We start from the raw sequence: 18,843 nt of genomic DNA, 5'->3' as shown, positions 1-18,843 counted from the left end.
AGAGAAAATATTTGTAGATCATATCTTACAGCATTTCATATTTAAAATATGAAGAAATTTTGCAATCAAAAAAACTCCTGTCAAATGTGATGGTATACGCCTAAAAATCCAAGTGATTCAGGCAATTGAAACAGGAGGATCACAAGTTTGAGGCCAGCATGAGCAACTTAGTGAAACTCTAACTCAAAAAACAAAAACAAACAAATAAAGGACTGGTGATGGAGCTCGGTACCCTGGACTCAATTCCTAATTCCAAAAAATAAACATCTTTAAAAAATATATCTGGTTTTAAAACATGCAAAGAATTTGAACAATTCTCCAAAGATGATCTTTAAATGGTTAATAAGCATATAAAAAGATGCTAAAAATCAAGTCATTTAAGAAAACAAAAATCAAAACAATAATTCTGCATCTATGAAAATGACCAAAATAAAATAAGAAAAGGAAGGATGAAAAGAAATTAGACTTCGAATACCTTGCAGGTAGCAATGTAAAATGATGATGTCAGTTGGAAAAAGAATTTGGCACTTTCTAAAAGTTAAATGGAGTTAACAAATGGGCCACCAAACCTATCTATGTACGAAAGAAAACCAGAAACATTTGTTCACAGAGAAACTTGAATATGCACATTCACAGTTGCTTTCTGTATTAACAGCCAAAAGGCATAAACAATTCCAAATGTCACCAAATGATGAATGCATAAACTGAACATGGAATAAACTCATCACCAGAATATTATTTAGGAGTGGGAGACATGGCTTAGTGGCAGAGTGCTTGCCTGGCACATGCAAGGACCTGGGTTCAATTCCCAGCACTTATAATCCCAGCCCAGCAAGTGAGATTTCCTCATGGGCACAAGATTCTTAGTGGGATGATAGAATATTCTAAAATCAGACTGTTAGTTATCTAAAAGTTAGATTGTAAAATTATTCTAAAATTATCGGCACACTCAACAAGTATACTATAAACCAATAAACATTAAAAATTAATTGATTTTTGTACTGGGGATGTATGACTCAGTGTTAGAGGGCTACCTATAATGTGTGGAGCCCTGGGTTCATTCCCACACAATAAAAGGTCAAACTTATCAAATTATCTCAATAAAAGCTGTTATAAAATTAGGCAGTAGAAAAACAATTCAAACACAAAATTTTCTTAAGAACATAAATTACTTCATTAAAATAAGACTATCAGGGGCTGGGGATGTGGCTCAAGTGGTAGCGAGCTCGCCTGGCATGCGTGCGGCCGGGGTTCGATCCTCAGCACCACATACAAACAAAGATGTTGTGTCCGCCAATAACTAAAAAAGAAATAAATATTAAAAAATTCTCTCTCTCTCTCCCCATCTCTCTCTCTCTCTCCTCTCTTAAAAAAAAAAAAAATACATTTAAAAAAAATAAAATAAAATAAGACTATCAGTAACACAATCTAATCTTTATGTTCAATTATTAGTCATTATTGTAGGTTCTTATCTCCATTTTACCCCTCTGCTTAGTACTGGAGATTGACCTCCAGAACAGAACTACATCTTCTGCCATTTAAGATGATGATGAGGAGGAGGATGAAGAAGAAGAAGAAGAACTGGGGATTGAACCCAGGGGCACTTGGCCCCTAAACTACATCCCCAGCCCCATTTTGTATTTTATTTAGAGACAGGTTCTCACTGAGTTGCTTAAGGGCTCACTAAGTTACTGAGGCTAGCTTCAAACTTGCAATCGTCCTGCCTCAGCTTCTCTAGTTGCTGAGATTACAAGTGCGCGGCACTGCGCCTGGCACATTTATTATTATTATTATTATTATTATTATTATTATTATTATTATTTAGTTGTAGATGGACACAATACCTTTATTTTATTTGTTTATTTTTATGTGGTAGGGATGGAACTCAGTGCCTCATGCAGGCTAGGCAAGTGCTCTGCCATTGACCACAGCTCCAGCCCTCATTTTTATTATTTTTTTAAGCGCCTAGTGGTTCAGCGGTAGCGCACTTGCCTGGCACGCATGAGGCATTGGGTTCGATTCTCAGCACCATATATTAAATAAATAAATAAATGTCTACCAACAACTAAAAAAAAAAAAGACTGTTTAAGTTGTTCAGGCTAGACTTGAAATTGTGATCCTCATGCCTCATCCTCTTCAGTAGCTGGGATTACAGGTGTAAGCCACTGTGCTAGCAACCTTCATTGTACTTTTAAGTTAATGATTCTTCAGTGCCAGAATATTAATGTCTCACCTATGAAAGGTGCCAATAAAGTTATGTCTACTCAAAAGCTATAGAAGTTCACAAATTATCATCACTAAAAAGGAACAAAACAGAGCCAAAATGAATTCAACAAAACACTGAGTTCAAAGGTGGCTGAGTACTAGAGAGACTGTACCACATCAAGTAAGTGAACAAAGAGACTGTGCTTGAACTGAGGGAGAAACCCCACCTGGGGTTGCCTGAACAGACAAAGGACCAGTGGCCTGGGAGATGAGTTGAAGCCAAAATGAAAACAATACAAGAGGGGCTTTTCCACATGTTTACATTCAGAAACCTGTGAGAACATCATGGCTGTAAAGACATGGATTACCTGGAACCACTGCCAAGGTTCCTTTGGTAAGGTACACTGAGTGCATGTTAAGAAACTGCTGAATGAAACACATGAGTGAATATTATGAGCTTGTCTAAGACTTCCTCCACGGCAGTCCTTAATGTTCCTCTGCATATTTAGGTAAAAACTTTTTGAAACACAATGTAGAAAAAAAATTCCATTTCCCTGAAAAAAAAAAAAAAAAAAGATGACTTCACTAACACTAATGAATGCTATCAGGAGACTTCCCAAACTAAAAGTAGTCATAGTATGACAATATTAAGAATTTGAGACTTGCTGTATTTCCCTAGAGACAAGAAGATGCAAGCATTACCTTTCTTGTTAGAGAAACAGTTTAAGAGAAAATGAGAGAATTGTGTTATCCCCTCTGAATGACTGACGATACTCTACTAATATGGAATGCTCTTGTGAAGTCCTGCAGAAAGCAAGCTGATTCCCACTGCTTTGCTAACTTACTGCATGGACCTTTTCACTAACATTTATAAACATGCTAGTATTACAGGTTGCATATTTGGAAAATTAGTGGAGAAACACTGTTTCGATCCTTGCTAGTGTAAACCTGGAGTCAATATTCATGTGGAGATCTCCCACTAAGTTTCATCTAAAATAAAAACTCAAGGGGCTGGGGCTCAGAGGTAGAGCGCTCGACTACTATGCATGAGGCACTGGGTTCGATCCTCAACACCACATAAAAAATAGATATTGGGGCTGGGGATGTGGCTCAAGCGGTGGCGTGCTCGCCTGGCATGCGCAGGGCACTGAGTTTGATCCTCAGCATCACATAAAAATAAAAATAAAGATGTTGTGTCCATCAAAAACTAAAGAAGAAAAATATTTAAAAAATTCTCTCTCAAAAAAAAAAAAAAAATCCTCAAAGAAGTTAAATTTTCAACACTCTCCATAAATTTAATAGTGAAGTTCTCTGTACTCACTACTACATGTGAATCCTGGATTTCTGTAAGTTCTCCTGATAGGATCTATAAGCTTCCTCAGGCATGTGCACATACTGCTTGGAAAAAGTCTAAGTAACCAACAAACATAAAAAAATATTTTGGAGCCAGGTGTGGTGGCATACACCTATGAGCCCTGCAGCTTGGGAGGCTGAGACAGGAGGATCACGAGTTCAAAGCCAGCCTCAGCAATGGGGAGGTGCTAAGCAACTCAGTGAGACCCTGTCTTTAAATAAAATACAAAATAGGACTGGGGATGTGGCTCAGTGGTTGAGTGCCCCCAAGTTCAATCCCTGGTTTAAAAAAAAAAAAATCCCAGAAAACCATTTTGGAACAAAAAAAAAGAATCCTCCAAAAAACCAAAAAACTATTGAACCCAACTTATGAATTTATGTACCACAGAAAAAGTCAGGTAAGTAATAAATTTATTCCAATTACATTCAACCTATAAAAAATAAAATAAACCACATACTAGTTATCATCATATTGTGTTGTAAATACAAATCTGTCTACTTAAAGATTGCTCCAGCAATTTGTTATTTGAAAATGGGTTCCTGTACTACAAATTATAATAAGTCCTGTTGCTCAATGAAAAGTACAAAATGATAACCCAAGTGATCCTTAGAGGTTTGAGGGGCAGGAGAGTAACTCTGAAAGTATTATGTTGATGAAAAATTTAAGAAACAATAAAAGAACACTGTATTCCATGGACCTTTTTTGTTTATTTTTTGAGTCAGGATCTAAGCTGTCCAGGTTAGTCTGCAACTCCTAGGCTCAAGTGATACTCCTACCTCAGCTTCCAGAGCAGCTGAGTCTATAGGTATATACCATGTGCTCAGCTGATCCAAGGAAATTTATGTTCCTGGGCAAAGTATAGAAGATGACAATTTTCAGAGAAGCACATTCACAAAAGTTAAGATAATCACACCCTTACCATTTTCTTCCAACAAATCAGAACCTATCTCTAGAAGCAACCCTTTTCCAGTTTATTGGTTAACATTGGCTGTTTCCAGGTAGCTTACTGATTATTTTGAACTCAAATGAAAAAAAAATGTTTTCTAATTGAGGACATTTTTATTTTGGTGAAATAGAGAGATGGTTTAAAAGACAACATAGTGCCTGGCATGATGGTACACACCTATATCTCAGCAACTTGGGAGGCTTAAGCAGGAGGGTTGAAAGTTCAAGGCCAACCTCAGTAACAGAGTTGACACTCTTACAAAATAAAAGAACTGAGGGGCTGGGGCTGTAGCTCAATGGTAAAGCACTTGCCTCAAATGTGTGTGGCACTGGGTTTGATCCTCAGCACCACATTAAAAAAAAAAAAAAAAGAAGAAGAAGAAGAAGATACTGTATGTTCATCTACAACTTAAAAATAAAATAAAATAAAGAACTAGGGATGTAGCTCAGTGGTAGAGTGCCTATAGGTTCAACCCCCAGCACCAATGAATCAATTAATTGATCAAATTTATAGGACCTTGGGGATCTCAATGGTAAAACTATGCTTAACATGCATGAGCAGTGGGTTCAATCCCTAGCACCAGAAAAACTAAAAGGCAGATAGGAAAAGAAATAGACAAAGTACTAGAAAATAATGCCAGGTGCAGTGGTGTATGCCTGAAATCCCAACCAGTGACTTGGGAGGCTGAGGCAAGAGGATTACAAGTTGAAGCCCAGACTTAACAACTTATCAAGATTCATGTACTCAAAAAAAAAAATGGTGGGGCTGAGGATGTAGCTAAGTCGCTTGAGTGCTTGCTTATATATGTAATCCTAGGTTCAATCCTTAATACCTCAAAAAAAAAAAAAATCATAAACAAGATAAGGATTCAAAATACAAAATAAAGGCATCTTTCAGATGCTTGATTTTTTCCCCATTTATTTGTAAAAAATTTCAAAATAGAATACAATAAAGTGTTATAAACCAAAGACCATAAAATGCATCAGTATTATTAACTATACATATTCATTGCTTATGTAAAAATAAGCTGATTTTATAAGAAATGTTTATCCTAAGAAAATATTTTCCCCCATAGTAAGTTGTTCACATAAACATGTGAGCAAAGCATCATTCATGGGGAAAAAAAGTCAAAGTTTGCTTGCTCCCTTTGCCGACTCAAGATGATATTACTTGTCATTATTTACAGTGTACTACAAAAGACCAGGCAACAGTCACATGCAAGACATTTATAGTAATTCATGTTTGAAGAAGCAGTGTTTCTCACCTGTGCTACAGCATTGATGAAAACAATATTCTTTTCTAAGAAAAATGATAGGTCAGAATAAAAGGTAGGACTTGGTGTGATGGGAGAGAAAAGTTGGGCTATTATCTATCTCATCTGGAGTGACAAGCAGGGTGGCCATCAATGGATGCCCTCTCTAATTCTTCTGAATCTTGGCTAAGCCATGGTCACTTGGGAACTGAAACCTTCTTCTCCAAGGGAAAGGAGAAAACCACTTGAGTCACATGTGTAGTAATTTCATTTGCTCTTCAAGATGCTGTTGTAACAGTCACACATTCAGACTGCTAATTTATTTAAAAATAGATGAAAAGCATTCTTTGTATCATATCTTTTCCTTAAATATTCCTCAAGTAACTCAAGGTACTATATCTCAGAGCAATGTCACTACTGAGCTTATCTTCCAAATTTTGAACACAACAAGTTAGAAGAGACAAAATAGAGACAAAGCCCCTCCACCTCAGGCTGTAGGAGTCCTTATGTCACTGACTTTGCACAGGTGCAAATTCTGCCAGCCACTTTACACCAGAGTCCAAATTTTTATTAACTGTGATACTTCCAATACAGTGCATGTAGAAAATGCTCAGAGTTTACTCATTTAAACTAAAAGTTACACAGCTCAAATAATTAAAAATCATTTTAAAATAACCACTTTTTCAAACCTGCAAAATACATTAGCATTTTTATATTTTAAAGTAATGATCACTTAAGTGAACATATTCGTTATTGTGAGCACATCATACTGAATTAATCTGACTTTAAATTGACATATTTTATTAAAAAATTGTGGGGTGCACATCTATAATACCAGTGACTTGGAAGACAGGCAGGAGGATTGCAAGTTAAAGGCCAGCCTTAGCAACTTAGTTAGACAGTGTCTCAAAATTTAAAAAAAAATTTAAAAAGGGCTGGGAATGTGGCTCAGTGGCTAAGTGCCCCTGGATTCAATGTCAGTAGCACCAAACCCCCACAAAAGGGTGAGAATTTAAAATTTTAGTGTAGGGGCTAGGTTTGTAGCTAAGGCTGGAGTCAAGCACCAGGTCCTGGGTTCAATCCCCAGTATCCAGATAAATGACTTCTGTTGCCTATTTATTTATTGTGCTGGGAATAGAACCCAGGGCCTTGCATATGGTAGGCAAGCACCTGTAGCCCCAGAGCTGTTGATTAATATCCTGTTTTGTTTTTTTTTTCAAACCTAGGTTCCTCTCAAAAGGTTCCTACCTATCAAAGAATAGGCATAAATACACTTGAAAATTTACGAAGTTTTTCAAAAGCCTCAAATAGCCCTACTGCCACATCAGATTAAAAAATGTTGTTGTTATGCCAAAACAATTAAATATTTTGTTTTTGGAATTTGCTTCTTAAATTACTCCAGGCTGGGCTGTAGCTCAGGAGTAGAGTGCTTGGTTGGCATTTTTGATCCCAAGCATTGCAAAATATCTTTAAAAATTTTTTTGCCAGATTTTTATAATATAACTAAGAGCATATAGACCTCATGCTTATTTAATTTCATATATTTGTGCAGATAATTTCAATAGAATTGGGGAAACATAAGTTAAAATAGTAAAACATATTAAGAGTTACTGGTAAGTGTTAGCTTAAACACACATGACCTTCAATTCAAAAATTCCATTTCTACAGAAATATATGTATTTAAAGATAAATATGAGCTTTGGTTCACAGAGGAATAAAGTTTGGATATCTAAAAATAAACTTAAATTCTGAGGTATTTTTACTTTGGGGAGGTTATAAAAAGTTATAAGAATGAGATACAGAGAGGTTTATTGGATTAGACAAAAAAGAATGAAGGAAAGGGAGAGGATGGAAATGGGAAAGACAGAATGAATCAGGCATAACTTTACTATGTTCATAGAGGAATACACAACCAGTGAGACTCCACATCATGTACAACCACAAGAACGGGATCCTAATTAGGATAAGTTATATATTCCATGTATGTATAATATGTCAAAACACACTCTACGGTCATGTAAATCTAGAAAGAATTAAAACAAACAATTATACCCTCTTTCCCTAGGGTAGATATAATAACAAGTTTTAAAAACAATGACAAGTCACGCGAGGTGGCATATGCCTGTTATCCCAGCAGCTTGGGAGGCTGAGATAGGAGGATCTCGAGTTCAAAGCCAGCCTCAGCAATAGCAAGGCACTAAGCAACTCAGTGAGACCCTGTCTCTAAATAAAATACAAAATAGGGCTGGGGATGTGGCTCAGTGGTTGAGTACCACGGAGTTCAATCCTCAGCACACTCCCTCCCATTCCCCGAAAACAATGACAAAAAAGGAATGTGGACAGTGCAGTACTTAAAAGTGCACATGCAGGTATATGAAATGGTCTTTCACTCATTGTGCCTCTACATTCTCAGACTTAACGGGCACATTATAATCTTTAAAACTACTAGCTGAAAAATAATCTACAGGAAGGAGCCCAAAACTACAGAAGTGATTAAGCCATAAATGTCATTTCCTCCTGCCTTTGGGGCTTCCAGACTCATGGTCTCATTATTACCAGTTTCCTCCTTGTGACAAGGCCCAGATAGTGAGTCAGTGATGGGACTGTACACTCTGCAAATGCATTGTATGCACAAGAACGGCACAACGCACTCAGAGGCACAATGCATTCCACCCCTGACACTCTGATGATATAAGAAAGGTAGACAAAGATGTTCCTCATAGCCAGGGCCCACTAGCATTAAGTAATTATCTCAAGGGTCCAGAGAAGGTGAGAGATTGATGTTGGGCCAGATGCCTGGCTCAGAACTCAACCATGAACAGTTACTCATGCTTCTGAACCTTTTCAATGCAACCAGACGACAACTATCACAACTTTCTTCCTATTCTTCACCAGTAGAACAAATATTTTCAATACTACTGATGTTTGAAAAACTTCTCATAAAATAAACGAATGTAACTAAAGGGGACTATTAGGTAGCCCTAAAGTTTTTGCTCCCAACTAAAAAACACTATACTGGAGGAAGAAGGAAAATAAATGCAACTACAGGGATCAGTGGATTTGTTCCAGGCCATTTATTCAAAACCTCACTTACAAATTCATACATGTACTTGAAACATTCAGTCTAACTAGCTTAGAAAGAAAGAAAGAAAATCTTGATATAAATGGCTTTTTAAAAATTTTGAATATTGTTTATGACAAACTAAAATTTTACATCAATAAAAATGTCACTGACCAAATAGATATTTTTTACCTTTTTTTTTTCTTTTTTGAAAAATAATTTGAAAGAATGAGAGGTCATTCCTTACATAACCAAGTTAGAATCACAAGCAAAGTCCTGAAAGGGACTCCAAAAGCTTAGCCAACCCCATTATTTTATAAGATCCATAAATGTGAAGTGACTTTCCCCAGTTAGAAGGTATGAAACTCAGATGTCCCAACTTCCAGACTGAAAATTTCCTTTCCATTATGCCATGTTACCTCCCCAAAATTTAATGCCAGTGAAAAGAATAAAATACTTAAAATATAAATATACTAACCCTAAGAAAATATTGAGTACTTTAATTCTGGATTTGTTTATAATAAAGATTTAAGGGGAAAAGAATCAGACTCTGGGAAAATTTAAAGCAACAATTTTCATGTATTGTGGGTTGACGTTCAGTTTATGCTACTTAAAAGTACAACTGTTCCCAATATTGGCCAAATTATGTTGTAATACCAGGTTCATATATGAATATGCTTTTTATTTTTATTTTTTATTTTTGGTGGTGCTGGGGATTGAACCGAAGGCCTTTTGAGGCAAGCACTCTACCAACTGAGCTATATCCCCGGCCCTCATGTATGAATATGTAACAAGGATTCCCTACATTATGTATAATTATAATGTATCAATTAAAAAACATAATTGTTCCCATTAAAGATTTTTCTATTTTATGATTCATTCCCATATTGTCACCTTATTGCAAAGATTATTAGTGCTACTCACAGCCCTATAATAGGAGGAGTGAAAAAGGGAAGTTGTAATACATAGGTAACCTAAAAGATTATGCTATCCAATATGGTTAAAAAAAATAAACTTCTTTCAGTTTGTCTTGAAACAACCTTCTTGGTCAGAGATATGACCCAAAGCTGTGGCCTGCCATGTTAACCTTCAATGTGGCAGACAATATTCTTTTGTGAGCTCAACACTGGCTATCAAAGGAGTCCTTTGTTTCTGTCCCTCATTTCTACTTCCTTCAGAGCCTTACCTGGGATAGTAGGCTGTGTAGTTCATGAAGAGCTGCGTGCCCGCTGGGTAGTACGCTGTGGAGGGCTGCAGGGCTCGTGGATTCAAAAGCACAGAGGGCTGATAAATGGCAGCTTCGGTGGGAATAACTGCTGCAGGAGCTGGGAATGTGTAGGAAGGAGGAGACAGGCCTAAATAAGCAAAGAGAGAGTCTTTGAGACATGTCTGTACTAAAGCCATGGAGCCACTATAGCATCTATACTTTTAACTGAAAAAGGTTCTTCACATCTTCCCAAGCGATTTCCTTTTTGAGGCTATAGATGTTATCTATCCTTCAGCACAGCATGAAATGAAAAAGGTTATTATGAAAAACCCTCTTCACCACATATTATGCCAAAGCACACACTGTGCCACAGTGAACTAACCTTAAGAGAGTAGATCACCTCTGTGTTGTTCTCCCCAAAGGGAACCCAGAAGGTGGACTTTGAAGCTAATCTATATTAGCTGTTAAAAAAGAAAGAAAGAAAGAGGACAAAACCCAAACAAATAAACCCAACCTGGGAAACATCCCTGAGGAGAGCTGCCTCAGGTTTAACAGAAAATGGGCCTGGGAGCTGAGAAGATAGTGAAGAGGTTCAACACATGTGATAGTGAAGAGGTTCAAGCATTCTTGAACCCTGGGATCAATCCCCAGTGCCATGGGTGCTTAAGGGGGGAGGGGATGGGACACAAATTCCTTTATTTTTGGGTTATCCTTCTTCTCACTCAGAAACCCTCTCAAGTTAGGGTAGCTGGCTGCTAGCTTCCACATAATGAGATGAGCACAACTAGCCAGACCATCTGCATGGAACACAAGAGAGAACTATGAAGCAGACTGAAGTTGGGGTCCCTGATTTAAGTTTCATATCTAGAACCCCCAAATTTTGCAAGTAGCAGAGGCCCAAAGAGTAACTTTTTCACATGAAAATCTCTAAGATGATTTCCAATTGTCTGTTGTTCATATGAGTTTCTATAATTCTATGGAGTAAGACAACCAGTTGAACATGGGTACATACACCAAAGACCAACATGTTGATCTCACATTCAACTTACAGGTGCCTCTTTAATCCTCATCAAAAACTGTATCAAATGTTAGACACCTAAAAACTTAAAGAGACCACAAAAAGACCAAGATTGCAAATCAAGGTGCCTATTATAAAAAATTATGTAGTTTGTGCTCATATTCTGCTTTCAAAACTATCAAGCAATGCCTCTGAACAATAAGACAAAACATATGGTATTGGGTCTGTTCTGCTTCAAAACAAAACAAAAAAAAAGGTAGAATTTTTGACAACCAGAGAATAGGCTGCTAAGATTTGAACGTTCCTCAAATGAAAGCATGGTATTTTGAAAAGAGAATCAGGTGTGTATGTGCAGATTACATAAATGAAATTGACCTTGAAGTGTTCCTTCTTAACAAAGTAAGTGCTGAATTCTAAGGTATCAGTGAGACTTTTGCAACATTTCTTTACCAAGAAACTCTTTAGTAAAAAATGTTAACTGCATTAGTCTTTAAGATAAAATCATGCAATTTCTGTAAGTTTTATGGTTGCTTTATAATTAGGCATTCACCTAAACTATGTTCTTCCATTCTTAGGGGAAAAAAGGGAGGAAATAATGTATAAGTCTGTAATAAATAGTTTTTCACCAAGACAAGACCAAAGTAAAAGGATATCACAGCAGAATACCCTGAGCTATAAACAGTAGGGAAATTCCCTTATCTCACTTCTGACAGACTGTCACAGAAGGATGTCATAAAAGCTACAGACATTTTTGGTAATTGATAGAAGACACACAACTAAGATTACTTTAAGCGATTTTCTTGACTCAAACATAAATTTTCAAAACTTTATTCATTTAAAGATCAACTCTTCACCAACAGCAAGCCGCAGGTAAACAGAATATTAGCATTTAGGAATTCCAAAGGGAAAAAAAGGATTAAGCCCCACTGAGTGTTCTACAAATAATACTTTATCAAACAGATTAATTGATATAGATTCCTATTTAGTACAAAGTAAAGCGAAACTCCTAAAACTGCTCAAATTTACTGGAATCAAACACATGAATTCAGTTTATTTCTCAGTTATCTTTGAATGGTATTCTAAGCACTATGTTCTTTAAACATACCCAACATGCCTACGAAGGTATGTCTACTTAGAGGTGAAAACTGCATAAAATGACTCAAGTTTTGACATATTCCTTAGCCATTGACTAAGAACTTGTTCCCTAAATTTCAGGGCTTATTCCTCTCAAATAGGATTCCAGATGGCTTGCACCCAGTTGCCAATGAGCAAGAGCATGACTTGTTAATTAAGCACTGATCCTGTGATCCAATGGAAACTTTGGCTAATTCATTAACGCATTTATATGTGTGTTAGTGTGTATATATATACACATATATATGTTTTTTTTTTTTTTTTTAAACTAACTTGCTCATTCCAGATATCCTGGACAATAATAGGAAAGCTCTCCAGGTTATCATTTTCAAAATACATTTGATGCTTAAAGTTAAAAATGCAAAATAAGCATCAAATTACCCTTCTTAAAGTTTAGTGTATTAAAAAAAAAACAAAAGAAAGAAAAGAAAAAGAATCCAGTCATACTTATATTTTACCTTTAAATGCGTATTAAAATATCTACATAGCCAGGTTGCCTCCCAGAGTCAGTGCTTATCTGGAGCACACTAAGCTTCAGAAATCAAGTGCTTATCACTGGAAAAGCAAGAATATAATTTGAAAGGAGGTATTTTGTAGCATCTCTAATTATGGGTGTCCACAACCAAGGTCTTAAATGATTACCAGATACTACTGATTTCAGATGGGATAGCCTTATGAAACCACCTTGCCTGCCTCAGAAAGAACCAGGGGCACAGAAAGTTATGAAAGCAGCTTAAGCACCTACCAGCATATAGCGTAGAATAGCGCCAAGACCCAAGAAAAACTTACATGGTAACTTACATGGCGGCGGGGATAAGCCATTTCGATTTAAAGTGCCCCCCATTAACACAAAGTTCATCTCCTCAGCTGAACACTGAAAGACTTCAACATATCTGTCCTTCATGGTTTTTTTATGACACTTCTGCGCAGCCATAAATGCTCTGTCTGCAGACTTCATCTGGATAAAGGCGTCTCCTGATGGGCGGCCCTGAGTGTGTGGGGGAAGAATAAAAACAAAAGGAGACTGTCTCCTTCAACAAGGAAGTAAATGGTTGCTTATAAAACATGCAATAGTACAGACATGTGAGCCACAAAATCTGGGTGACAGTGTGCTCCACTCAATCTGACTTGCATTTCATCACCTAATCACCAGGATGCCCACAAAACCTTGAAGAAACGGTTTTGAGAGCTCAGAGCTGAAAGTGATCCTTTTTGGTTTCTGTTAAGTTAGTATCAGATTTACAGAGTTTTGAAAGCATCTCCTTGTGACTGCAGTTTCAAAATACAGGATTGGATACTGGATTTTTTTTTCCCTTCTTAAAAATCCGATTAAATCTCATTTGATTGAGAAAAGCTAGTAAGAGAACCAGTATCTATCACAGCTTTATGCATCCTCCTACAGGAAACTGAACAAACCAATGTTTTCTTTTGGCTCTCAGTTTTAGTTCATCAGTGACCTGCTACAATCCTTTCACTTTTCCCTCATCCTTGAAGCTTATAGTGGAACGCGGCTTGTGGGTAAGGAACTAGGAGTTTCAAGGGTAGAGATGCACCATCAGGCCCTGCCTTCGAACCCTTCTCTTTCCTCTTCACTTAAGACCTCCATTTTAACCTTGCTCAAACAGGTAGGTGTTCAGAGACATTCCTTATTAGTAATAGCTTGCTAAATTTCCCTATTTAAAACAAACTCATAATTGGGCTGGGGATGTAGTTAAGTGAAAGAGCACTTGTATAGCATGTAGAGGTCCTAGGTTCAATCCCCAGTACTTCCAAAAAATTAAGGTCTGTAGACAGATTTCTTTTCCACAGACCTAGAATCTCTTAGCTTTATTTAGCCCAAACATTTTATGGGGGTTAAAAAAAAAAAAAAAGATACAACCATCTTATAAAACTGCTTTCTTACTTTATAGTTTTCTCTTAGTCTCTTAGGGAGTATTTAGTCAAAATTATTACCATGCAAGTTACCATACCAGGGAAATTAGCAACAAACCCAGCCCAAGATGGAAACCTAACATCCTTAAGGCAACTAAGAGACTGTATCATCAAAGCAACATTTTTCTCCAGTGTAGTCACAATAGGTCATGGGGGTCAATGAGAGGAAAATCTGTCTACTGTTGTCAATCAGAAAGGAATGGACCCTAGATAGAAACAATGACTCAAAAAGAAATAATTCCCTTGTGATGCTGTCTTTTGAGAAATTTTATTCAAAAGTTCTCTTATGGGTAAAGCATGCTAGGGGATTGTCAGATAAAATATTATATGGCTTAATAGTAATAGCTTAAGAGTTAGTTTTCTATACCAGCACATATTCATTCTAAGTCAGGGCTCAGGATTTTTTGATTCCTTGTATCAAGTAGTATGTACTTTCCAGTGAAAAGACAGATTACAGTTATGAAAATCACCAAACCTCCAAGTAAAAAGTAGGGGATTAGTAGTTAGAAAATGATTAATGTCTCCAATATAAACCTATATAAAACCCTTAATGTTTAGAGAACATCTAGCTTTCAAATACTAATACAGTTTTCTTTTAATAAAGAGTTGTCAGGTTTAAACTACTTTGCTTGTGAGTATTTAGAACTTTGTCCTGCTTAAGACAGCACAAAATGCTGCAAATAATATGATTAATTTTATTTAACCAGAAATCAAGTAACAAACTCAAAAATACTTTACACCCATGTACTGAAAAATACATCGAGATGGCATGCACATGAGTCCTCATCGAGTTTGCACTCTACTGAATATGATTTTATGTCTAACATGTATATGAAGCAAAATATGAAATGATTTCTAAACAGCATATGGACACTGGAACATAGCATGCTTGTTATCTATAGTACATGTTATCTATGATTGCTTTCATCTCAAACTAGCAGTTGCAGAATTCAGTACCTGCAACAGGAAAATGTATACACTGAAAATATATTTGGCTCCCACCACGTTACTGGTAATTGGATGCATTTATGTGATGAAGGAATCAGAGTTGAATAGGAATTATACGAAAAACAGCATTCTTTCTAGAATACATTCCAAAGATTCAGTTAAATCCAGACTCAGTGTAACACTTAAGAATACCTATGCTCTTTTATTAGAGGAGAGCTTTTGAGAAACAGAAAGATTAAAGAAGATATCCAATAAGCAACTCTCTTACCTGGTGATTCAACACCATGTGAACCCCATGTGTACGAATATCTGTGGAGAACTCCCCCAGGAAGTCCAAGATGTCCTCTATTGTGGCCACATAGGGAAGACCTCGAAGACGTACACAGTCTCTAACATTTGTAGCGGGCACAAATTGCTGAGGTAGTACTGGAATAATGGGAGGGGTTGGAAGTGGAATGAGGGGGGCCGAGGAGAACCGATTCAGCACCTGTACTCAAAACAAAAGTGATTTAGAGTTTTGTTATTTCCATGCCATCTGTAAACCAGCACCAACATCACTAGAAAGCCTATCAGAAACAGAGTCTGGGAGCTGGGAGTGTGGCCCAATGGTAGCATGCATGATTAGAACACTGGGTTCAATCCCCAGTGTGTGCACAAGTACACGCACACACATGCAAGAAATACAGTCTCAGCTCCATTCTAGACCCAGGGAATTTGAATCTGCATTTTAACAAGATCCTCAGATGATTCATAAGTACATTAAAGTTGGAGAAGCACCAATGAAGAAAGGGATTTATGCATTTCAGATGGGAAAGCATGATACCCACTTCTGTCAACTACATAAGACATACACCACACACAACACAACATGCTTATAATTAAGGATATATTCACCTAAACAGATATATCACCACCTACCTTAGGACAAGTGTCCTTAAAGTCTGTTTCTTTTATAAAAATTTGGACATATTGCTAAATATGGACTGTTGTGGCAATTTATTGAATTTCATTTCACTAAGTAAATAGTGTTCCCCTTAATATTATCTTTATACTCCAACAAACCCAAGAAATAAAAGAGAATGACCTAGTAAAGGATAAAAGAGAATGACCTAGTAAAGGAATCACAGGCCAAATAATGACTGTAAATGATATTAAGATATAATATTAAATTATGATATTAAATAAATTAAAATATATTTAATAAATTAAAATATGATATTTAATGACATTAAAATATGTTACATAAGAGCACAAGACAGAACAGTTAGATAATGAAAAACTGAGAAAATCATTTGGTGACCCTAAAGATAAAGAGTAATTTAGTTTCCATGTAAATTTGAGCTGGTATCAGGAAAGAAGATCTTGAGTATATTTTATATTCTTGGAATCAAGCTATCTTGATATGGATTACTTTTTTTTTTAATTTTTTTAAATATTATACATGTTTTATTTATTTATTTATTTATTTATTTATTAGTTTTCTGCAGACACAACATCTTTATTTGTATGTGGTGCTGAGGATCGAACCCGGGCCGCATGCATGCCAGGTGAGCGTGCTACCACTTGAGCCACATCCCCAGCCCATTGATATGGATTATGATAGGTTAGATACTTTGAAGAATTGCTCTAAGGCAAAACTTGATTACGAAGTCCTTGTCCATTTTTGTCCTAGAATATGCCCACTACTATTCTAATACTAGGAGGCAGGTCCTCATGCAAATGTCATTTGTGGCATCCTGAGGCTTTCTAGGAAACAAACAGGAAAGCCTTGAACATCCATAAACTGAATATAAAAAAGAATCAATGAACTCCTCCCCAGAAGGTGCACTAATTTTCGCACTCATGCCCATTAAATTGCTGGGTAAGAGGTGATAAAATCAAAGACAAACAGCACAAAGAAATGGCATGAAAAAGAGAAAGGAAGACTTAAAAATTATATAGACAATCCAGACACAGCACAAGCATTAGGACAAAAATTGAAAATAAATGCAGTGGGGCTGTGAATGTGGCTCAGTGGTAGAGCGTTTGCTAGCCATGTGAGAGGCCCTGGGTTTGATGCCTAGCACCACACACATACACACAAAAACTAATGTAGCTATGGATTGTGGTGGTGCCTACCTGTGATCTCAGCTACACAGGAGGCTGATGCAGGAGGATTGCAAGTTTGAGACAGTCTCAGAAATTTAGTGAGACTCTGTCTCAAAATAAAAATCTTAAAAAGGGCTGGTGGTATATCGCTCAGTGGTAAAGTACCCCTGGGTTAAATTCCTAGAACTGGAAATAACAATAACAAAAAAAAAACTCTGAATTCTGAACAATTTTAAAGACAGAAGGTCACCAGTAGGAAATAAAACCAACCAAGTCTTTTGGGAAATATACTTGGCAAGACATTAAAAATCTTAAAAGCTCACAACTTGTATCTAGTTATAAAGAAACAAATCAGAAATTTGTAGAAATTTTTACAAGCATGTTTATGTTTCATAGAAAAAGAAAGCAACCAAAATATATAAGAGGAATTTCTAAATAAAATGTGCACCAAAATGAGATATATTAAAGAAGAAAATCTTTAAACACGGAAAGTTTTCAAGACGTGTAGTTTTAAAATACAAAAAAAAAATAAAATACAAAATATTATGTTTTCTGTGTGACAGCAAGAAAACAGTGGCTCTCTTTTGGTTATGGAATGAGGCTATTTCAATAACTGATATTTTCTGTATCCACAAAGAGTAATATTAGGTTGTTTCCAAAGATAGAGAGGTCCCAGCATACTCTTAAAGACCAACCTGCTGCACTTCGGCTGCTGTGCTCCTGAAGAGTTCAATGTATCTTTTACCCAACAAGTCCTTATGCTTCCTCAACGCATTCTGTGCATATTCCTCACAAGCAAAGAGGACAAAAGCATCCCCTGTTGGCCTGCCATCTGGGTAGGTAACAAAGAGGATGCCTTCCTTCCCTCCAGTGATGGGGCAATGCTGTCCAAAGAAGGTCACCACTTCTTCAGCTGTGGCTGTGAAAGGGAGCCCCCGCATGCGGACAATGACTTGATTTTCCTTGGAAAGAAACTGAGCTACCTCATTGGATGTACCTGGGGAAAACAAATATTAGAAAGCATGGGGGAAAACAGTTGAAATATCAACTTCATCAAATTTAAAGTGGTGTGATTACTGGAATTGTCAAATTCATCACAAAGACTCAACGCTTCTCTGAATTCATCATAATGACATATGCTAAGAATCAGAATTCTCTCCCTCCCCATTTTTTTTTTTTTTTAAGTGGGGATTGAACTCAGGGGCACTTGACCACTGAGCCACATCCCCAGCCCTATTTTGTACTTCATTTAGAGACAGGGTCTCACTGAGTTGCTTAGCTCCTTGCTTTTGCTGAGGCTGGCTTTGAATTCATGATCCTCCTGCCTCAGACTCCACAGTCACTAGGATTATAGGCATGCACCACAATGTCTGGCTCCTGGTTACTTCTTATTAAGAAAGTTTCAAACATATTTGAGTAAAGAGAATATATTTGGTACAGCTAGTCAGTGTTCCACTCGGACTAGAGAATCTTGTACAGCAGTGCCCTGTGTCAGCAGTGCCTTGTAACAAATACTCAAATGCACACCCTTCAAATCCATACAACTAGTAATGCTTTCCCTTAATGAGAATTTTTAGGGCTGGGATTGTGGCTCAGTGGTAGAGCGCTCCCCTAGCACGGGCAGGACCCAGGTTCGATCCTCAACACCACATAAAAAATAAAGGTATTGTGTTGTGTCCCATCTACACCTAAAATATA

The 18,843-nt window shown here is 36.8% G+C and overlaps 1 protein-coding gene across 6 annotated transcripts in view; it reads right to left on the bottom strand.

The window, feature by feature from the left end:
- Esrp1 (epithelial splicing regulatory protein 1) overlaps nt 1–18,843 on the bottom strand; it is a 59,788-nt gene that overhangs the window by 16,369 nt on the left and 24,576 nt on the right. For 4 of the 6 annotated variants that reach the window (XM_015485967.2, XM_015485969.2, XM_048782815.1 and 1 more), the window contains exons 10-13: nt 17,841–18,142; nt 15,326–15,544; nt 12,967–13,165; nt 10,005–10,173 (exon numbers count right to left, since the gene is read on the bottom strand). In XM_015485967.2, the coding sequence (XP_015341453.1) occupies nt 10,005–10,173; nt 12,967–13,165; nt 15,326–15,544; nt 17,841–18,142 (889 nt within the window). Of the gene's footprint in view, nt 1–2,126; nt 2,760–10,004; nt 10,174–12,966; nt 13,166–15,325; nt 15,545–17,840; nt 18,143–18,843 lie in introns of those variants that run through there. The other 2 variants (XM_048782816.1, XM_015485968.2) reach the window with 2 other exon arrangements.

This window comes from Marmota marmota, unplaced genomic scaffold, assembly GCF_001458135.2.
Source record: "Marmota marmota marmota unplaced genomic scaffold, marMar, whole genome shotgun sequence".
NCBI lineage: Eukaryota > Metazoa > Chordata > Mammalia > Rodentia > Sciuridae > Marmota > Marmota marmota.
This window is presented reverse-complemented; position numbering and strand designations above follow the sequence as displayed.